Raw genomic sequence first — 8,524 nt, 5'->3', positions numbered from 1 at the left:
AAAAAAAAAAAAAAGACAAAGTACTAAACAGTGTGTACAGTGTACTATCTTTTTTATGGAGAAAGGAATCTTTCATTGTACATTTCACATCTATTTATAATGTTTTTATTTATAAATCATGGGAATATACTAGCTATTCAAGAATTAAGACATTACACATAGTTAAATTTTACAAAACTAAAATGTGAGTTTTCCTCAAATATTTCATAGAAAATGCTTTACAGAAGCAACTGCTCTTATATGTGAAGTGTTACTTCAAGGCTTCTAATAAACAAATAATAAGAGTAATTATTATTGCTATTATTTGGCAATCATCAAGCCATTCTAATGTTTAATTTCAGTCTTGTCTGAGTTTACAAACATTTAGAAGCTGCCTTTTTGTGCCATTCTAGTCAGTTTGGTTTCTTGTGTTGTTATTGTTGTCGTTTTGAGGGCTTTGTTTTTATTATTTTATTTCGTTTTGGTGTTTTTCTTTGCTCATTTTTTTGTGTGTATCTGTTTTGCCTTTCTCAGCATAAACTCCTTTTAATTCCAATCTTTGAAACTGCTCCAAATGTTCTTCTCTTCCCTTATCATAGTACCTCATATACCAAACTTAGCACATTTTGAAATTACACAATTTATGTGATTATTCTATTTTTGTTTTTCATGCTAACAGATTGTAAGCTTCATGAAGGTTGAGATGATCTAATTGTTCAACGTATACTGTGCTGTATCCCCAAATCTCAGTGTGATGCTATAACTTCACAGACTCATGAATTACACTCAATAAATATTTTTCATATTGAATAAATTGTACAGTACAAAGCATCCAAATTCTACATTAATACAGTATAATCAGAAATAGTAACTAATAAATATTTGCACTAATGAGAGCACCCCAGTTCTTAGAACATAGGAAGCTGTGCTGAAAATGCTAAAGACTCTACTACAACCATCCACTTGTTCCCAAATTGTTTTATCCCCCATGAAATGTGGATGGACTTCATATTGATTTTTGTCCAATATATCTACTCTCTAACTCTCTGTGAACTGCACTCACAGTGGCAGCTTGTCTTAGGGGCATTAGCTTGCTCCTCTTGTCTCCATTAGCTTTCCTCACTCTACAGCCACTTCAAATAAACCTACAATCAATGCACTAAATCACTTTCTAAGCAAATTTACCTAAGGTTGGACTTCCGTGTGAATTGCTGCTCTTAATCTTTTCCTATAGTAAATTCTAGAGTTCACATCTACACTCATCTTTGTGTCTAGCCAAAAGAAATTTTAAAGTACATTAAAAATCAAAATGACAAGAATTCCTGGCTATTCTAAAAACACGTCATTGAACTAAAATCCTTTTCCAAAATAAATGTGTTCATGCAGTTACAGTAGTTTCTTGCAAACTGATATGGAATATACTTGTCCCATTTCCTCCAGTTCCTATTTTCCATTTAACGAATCTTTTTTATGGTGCTTTCTTTCCACAGTTCTGCCTGATCCCTAGACGTCACTGCTAGATTCTTTTCTGGTATAAGCTGCCTATACATTAATCTTTGAAAATATAATCTTATACTCCTTATTTGGCTTAGAGAAAGTATAATAAAAAAGCAAAAGAGTAGATTCTGAAAACAAACCATGATTACCATAGAATGAGAGTTTTGAAAATGACAATTTGCTTTTTTTAAAAAAATTTTCTCATGAATATCAAGACCTTTCTGATTTTTGAGCATCTCATTGGCCATGTCATCAGTGGAAGAAAATGATGGCACAGTTTATTCTTCTGTGAAATCAAAGCCCTCTTCCAGGGGATAATCTGGCTTTACTTGCATGTAGCTGAAGAGCATCTGGGAACTTTTTCACGCTGCTTGAGTTTTCTCTAAAATCCAGTCCACATACTCCACCACATTGGTGTAAACACCAGGCCGCTCTCTTTGAGCACAGCCTTCTCCCCAACTCGTGATACCCACCAAATGCCAGACCTCCTCATGTTTACAGGACAGGGGGCCCCCAGAATCTCCCTAGGAGAAAAGAAAAGGCACACAGTCAGATCCTTTTCATCCTAAATGCATTTTGGACAGAGAGATTTCACCTAACATTCTGTCTTGGCCCGGGGTCTTGAAAACTTTCACATGGCCATCTAAGATACAACAATTGGTCTCCTCTCATCTGGAGCAAAGAAGAGTGAAGAAAATCAAAGTCATCTGGAAACAATTAATCCAAAGATATGATAGACCATGATGACTGAAGACTTCATGACTCCAAGATCAAAAGACCTAGATGGCTACCAATGCCAACTACTTGGATCAAAATTGGAGATCCTGGTTAGAGGGGGAAGAAAAATGCAGAACAAAATTAAAAAACACAAAAATGACCAGAATTACTGGTCAGATACAGACTGGTGAAACGCCTGAGACTATTGCCCCAGGTTATCCTTTAGGCCTAGAAGTGGACTCACTTCCATAGATTCACTCTGAGCTAAGCAGTAGAAAGACCTACTCCAGGGAGATACACCTACCTACCCTAGGAAGATGCAACCCTTAGATCAACCAGCCATGAGACATCAGAAGGGCAACATTCACACAGAGGGAAAGCTGGACAGACAGGAACGTATGGATAAGAAGAGCACAGGACGGGGGTAGTCCCAGGGAGGAGAGGGGAGGAGAGTTTTTTTATGGTTAGGGATGGTAATCAGGGTCATGAAATCAAATGTGCATGAACTGTTGAAAGTAAAACAAATCTGCTTTGTAAATTTGCACACAAATAACAATATAAATAAATAAATAACTTGTGAATATATAACTAAATAAGAATAAAATAAAATTGTCTTGGATTTTTAATAAACTTCAAAGACCTGGATTGGCTGCTTCTTCTGCAGTCTATTCCCGTTAGGGAGTTCCTGGGTGGTACAAATACACTCAGCTGCTAACCAAAAGTTTAGAGGTTTAAGTCCACCCAGAGACACCTACGAAGAGAGACCTGATGATCTTCTTTCAAAAAAATCAGCCACTGAAAAGCCTACAGTGCATAGTTCAGTTGTGGAATACGTGGGGTTGCCATGAGTCAGAATCCATTTGACAGCAACTACATTTACTTTCGATCTCAGTGCATGTAAAACAACATATACTGTGCTGCCTATTCATGAGCAGAAGATTGCTTTTAAAATGTATTAAACATCTCAATTTCAATATATTCAATTGGTTAAGAACACTCTATTACCTTACAAGCATCTCTCCCTCCTTCTTTATAGCCGGCACAGATCATTTTATTGGTTATTTTGTGCTCTCTGTATCTTGTCTGGCATTCTGCATTTGTTACCAAGGGAATTTTAGCTTTCTGGAGAGTATTCTGTATTTTGTCTGAGGGAAAAAAAAATTATATATATATAATTTTTGGTTTATTAATGGAATAACTTCTTTTTATACATACACATGCATGTACATGTATTTATATATATAGTCACATATCTGTATACAATCTAAAAAGAAAAATATTAGATTTACCCATGGAACCTTTATGATAATTACAGAGTATACAGAAGATATTTTTACTACCATCAGTCATACCATTTTGTTAACATTAATTGAATTCAAAATTAATTTTAGTTCTAACTGGAATGACTTTCTAGAAAAAAATTGGATAATAATCTAGGACATTTACTGAAAAGGGCTAAGTTTAACATTAAATTTCATTTAAAATTATTAGTCTTTAAGAGATTTGGTTAAGTGGTCGAAGCACTTGGCTGCTAACCAAAAGGGTGGCAGTTTGAACCCAGCAGTTGCTCCATGTAAGAAAGATACATCAGACTTCTTTCATAAAAGATTTACAGTCTTGGAAATCCCATAAGAAGGTTCTATTCTGTCCTATACAGTAGATATGAGTCAGAATCAACTCAATGGCAGTTGGTTTGGTTTTTGGTCTTAAAGAGATATAGATTCATATTTAAGATTTCCAGTCAAACAGACATGCTATTATCCTCACCTGGGGGATTTTTTTCCTTCTAGCTTTATGAATAGATTTTCTGTAATTGAATAATGCTGTTTTACTGACATTTTGCTAAATGAGTTGATACAGTAGGAATGTTATGAATAAAATACATTCTTATCTTTAGGATAAATCATATATTAAATCATCATTTTTTTTACCTCTTAATTTTGTGTACCCCCATCCAGTCACCCAGCAATTAGTATATATCACATTTCTGTCACTTTTTGGAGGTAGACATATGGGTCGTTGAGAATCTAAATTTTAAAAATTACAGTTTAATTATCAGAAGCAAAATATATCTTCTTTTCCAAGAGAGACTCTTGTCTTTCAACTTATATTATTTAGTGTTTTCTCTATTTTTATACTCAGTTTTTGTTTCATTGTCATATATTTCCATCCCTTCTGTACAGTATTTTGTATAATACATCACAAGGCTAAGGGAAAAGAGAGAGCTAAGTCAAACCCCTCCTCACCAACTTCGTCACTCTAACCAGTTTATGACCCTGAACAAGTTACTTAGTGTGACCTTCAATTCTCTCATACCTAAAAGGGAAGCATTAGACTTAATCATCTTTAATATTACAATAGATAACTAAATTGTGTCATTCTGTGTATCTGCAGAATCTTAGATAAAACTTTTTCTCTCTTCTCCCACACCCTCATAATAAGATCCAATAACCAAGAAAGGTCAGTCATAACATATTGAAAAACTAGCTCTGCAGACTCTTTCCCTTTCACAGTAACAGGAAAAGAGATTGGTAAAGTTCGGCTATGAATCTCATAGTGTTCAACATTATATCTAGGTCATTATTGGGTATAAGTTTTCCAGTTAAATTTCTACATACCAGTATAATGCATTGTTGTTTCGAGTTTCAACAAGGCAATATCATACCCACTTTCTGCCATTTCATATTGATCATGAATTATTATTTCTTGAACCCCAAAGAAAGGTGTATCATCCTTTATTTCTGATTGATTTAAAATCCCACTATAGACACGCAAAATTTTAGGTGACTCTAACCTAAAGAGCAAACAATAGAAGAAATGAAATTTTCTTTACCAGAATCATTCCCAGATGTTTTGAGTGACATAATTATTTAATGGGCTATTGCAAAATATCTAATATATGAGCTTTTAATAGAAAAAAGTAATTTCATGCTATTTTTCACTCAAATATTCCTCCTAGCTAGGAGCTCCTGGGTTAGTCTTTATCTTACATTAAATATATAAAGTGAATGAATGCTTTTTCCACTCTCCATAATACCCACCCACTCCCACACACATACTCACACACACACATACACAAAGAGCCCTGAGTTCTAGTCTCAACCCTGTCATTGTGGCCCTAAGAAATTAAATTGGACTTCTTGTTCCTCCATTTTCCCATTATTACAGTAAAGGGGACTATTGATCTAAATTTATCTTTGAGGTTGGTGACTCTGAATCATAATTAGAGGAATCATACTGACAGAACACTGATAGGAAACAAAAACAAAGAAAATGGTGTTTAAAAATAAATCAGAAGATACTAAAGTAGAAAAGAGTAAGTTGGTCAACTAAAATTCCCTGGAATACTTAAACACACTCACCAGCTGGAGTTTTTGTTGTTATTGTTGTTTGATTAGTACTCAATTTAAGAAGCTCTGATGGTGTAGTGGTTAAGGCATTTGGCTGCTAACCAAAAGGTGGGTGGTTTGAACCTACCAGCCATTCTGTGGAAGAAAGATGAGGCTGTCTGTTTCCATAAAGATCTACTATACCCTTGAAAACACAATTGGGATCACTATGGTCAAAATCAACTCAATGGCAGTGAGTTTTGTTTTTGAGAGCACTGAATTTAGAGACCATCTGAAGCATAGGTTTGACACATTGAATACCAATGACCAAAGATCAGATGAGTTGTGGGATGACATCAAGAACACCATACATGAAGAAAACAAATGGTCATCAAGTCATTAGAAAAACAGGAATGGAAGAAAAGGCCAAAAAGGATATAGAAGAGACTCTGAAACTTACTCTTGAACAGATAGTAGCTAAAGCCAAATGAAGATGTAATAGAGCTGAACAGAAAATTTCAAAAGACAGCTACAGAAGACGATGTACTATAATGAAATGTGCAAAGACATGGAATTAGAAATCCAAAAGAGAAGAACAATGGTGAAAGGATATAACCCTGACACATACCTTTACTGATTTTAAACCTTTTGGTTAGCAGTCAAATACCTTAGGCACTGTGCCAACAGAGCTCCTCACTCAACTGTATAGATCATAACAATTTATGGATAACATTATGAAGAATGGGAATTCCAGAACACTTAGTTGTGCTCATGAGGAACCAGTACATAGACCAAGAGGCAGCAGTCTGAATTGGAATTTCTCCCATTGAATGAACTGAAGAAAAAATTTAAGCCTTGACTTGCAATACTGAAAGATCCTATGGGCAAAATATTGAACAATGCAGGAAGTATCAAAAGTAGAGGGAAGGAATACACAGAGTCACTGTACCAAAAAGAATTGGTCAACATACAATCATTTTAGGAGATTGTATATGATCAAGAACTGATGGTAGTAAAGGAAGAAATCCAACTACACTGAAGGCATTGGTGAAAAACTAGGCTCAAAGAATAGTGGAATACCCTTTGAGATGATTCAACAAATGAATGCAGCACTGGAGGCGTTTATTTGTTTATGCCAAGAAATTTGGAAGACAGCTACCTAGCCAACCAACTGCAAGAGGTTCATATTTGTGCCCATTCCATAAAAAGGTTATCCAACAGAATGCAGAAATTGTCTAACAGTGTCATTAATATCACATGAAAGTAAAATTTTGCTGAAGGTAATTCAAAAATAGTTGCAGCAGTACATGAACAGGGAACTGCCAGAAATTCAAGTTGGATCTGGAAGAGGATGGGTAATGAGACATGTTCCTTTTCTCATGTCATTGTTGATGTCAGATAGATCTTGGCTGAAAGCAAAGAATACCAGCAAGATATTTACTTGTGTTTTATTGACTATGCAAAGGCATTAAACTGTATACAAAAAAAATCAAACACACTGCCATCGAGTCAATTGTGACTCATAGCAATCCCTATTGGGTTTCCAAGGTGGGAAATCTTTATGGAAGTAGATTATCTCATCTACCTTCTGTGGAGTGGCTAGTGGGTTTGAACTGCCAACCTTTTGGTTAGCAGTCAAATACCTTAGGTACTGTGCCACCAGAGCTCCTTATTCAACTACTTGGATCATAACCATTTAGGGGTAACATTATGAAGAATGGAAATTCCCAAACAGTTGTGCTCATGAGGAACCTGTACATAGACCAAGAGGAAGACATCTGAACTGGTTTAAAATCAGTAAAGGTAGGTGTCAAGGTTGTACCCTTTCACCATACTTATTCAATCTATATGCTGAGCAAATAATCAGAGAAACCGGACTGTATGAAGACGAATGTGGAATCAGGATTAAAGAAAGACTCATTAACAACCTATAATATGCAGATGACACAACCTTGTTTGCTGAGAGTATAGATTACTTGAAGAATTTACTGATGAAGTACAAAAAGCCTTCAGTGTGGGTTACACCTCAACCTAAATATAACAAAAATCCTCACAACTAGACCATAAGCAACATTTGATAAATGGAGGGAAAAAAATTGAAGTTGTCAAGGATTTCATTTTACTTGGATTCCATGGATGCAGCAGCCAAGAAATCAGATGACATATTGTACTTGGAAAATCTGCTGCAAAAGACCCTTTTACAGTGTTGAAGATCAGATGTCACTTTTGAAGACTAAGGTGTGCCTGACCCAAGCCATTGTATATTCAGTAGCTTCATATGGAAAGTTGGACAATGAATAAGGAAGACTGAAGAAGAATTGATGCATTTCAATTGTAGTTTTGGCAAAGAATACTGAAAATACCATGGACTACTAGTTGTTGTTGTTGTTGTTATTTGCCATGGAGTCAGCCCCGACTCATAGAGACCCCTCCTTGGGTTTCCGAGGCAGTATACCGCCAGCCTTCTGGTTAGCAGTCAAGTGCCATAGGCACTATGCTACCAGAGCTCCTAGAGGGGAAAAATAAATCTTTCTTAGAAGGAGTACAACTGGAATGCTCCTTAGAAGCAAGAATGGCCAAGTTATGTTATGTTATGAGAAAAGACCAGTCCAGTCCTTGGAGAAGGATTTGCTTGGTAAAGTAGAGAGGTCAATGAAAAAGGGGACAACATTCAATTGAGATCTATTAACACATTGGCTACAAGGATGGGCTCAAGTATAGTAAAAATTGTGAGGATGGCACAAGAGCAGACATTGTTTCCTTCTGTTGTACTTAGGGTTGCCGGAAGTTGGAGCTGACTCAATATCAACAGTATTGAAATTGAACTAAGTAGGAAATTTAATTTGAGGATGCATAATGTACTCTTTAGGAGCTCTGGTAGCATAGTGGCTAAAGCACTTGACTGCTAATCAGAAGGCTGGCGGTTCAAACCCACCAGCCACTCCTCGGAAGGAAGGTTGGGCAATCCTACTTCCGTAGTGATACTGCCTCAGAAACCCAAG

The 8,524-nt window shown here is 35.9% G+C and overlaps 1 protein-coding gene across 1 annotated transcript in view; it reads right to left on the bottom strand.

The window, feature by feature from the left end:
• Nucleotides 1-1,838: 1,838 nt before the first annotated feature.
• The window catches only part of F11 (coagulation factor XI), a 46,537-nt gene continuing 39,851 nt past the window's right edge, over nucleotides 1,839-8,524 (bottom strand). The window contains exons 11-14 of the mRNA XM_042781991.1: nucleotides 4,812-4,987; nucleotides 4,125-4,220; nucleotides 3,199-3,338; nucleotides 1,839-2,000 (exon numbers count right to left, since the gene is read on the bottom strand). Of these exons, the coding sequence (XP_042637925.1) occupies nucleotides 1,839-2,000; nucleotides 3,199-3,338; nucleotides 4,125-4,220; nucleotides 4,812-4,987 (574 nt within the window). The remainder of the gene's footprint in view (nucleotides 2,001-3,198; nucleotides 3,339-4,124; nucleotides 4,221-4,811; nucleotides 4,988-8,524) is intronic.

This window comes from Orycteropus afer, unplaced genomic scaffold (assembly GCF_000298275.1).
Source record: "Orycteropus afer afer isolate SDZICR_OR568_19922 unplaced genomic scaffold, OryAfe1.0 scaffold00215, whole genome shotgun sequence".
Classification (NCBI taxonomy): domain Eukaryota; kingdom Metazoa; phylum Chordata; class Mammalia; order Tubulidentata; family Orycteropodidae; genus Orycteropus; species Orycteropus afer.
This window is presented reverse-complemented; position numbering and strand designations above follow the sequence as displayed.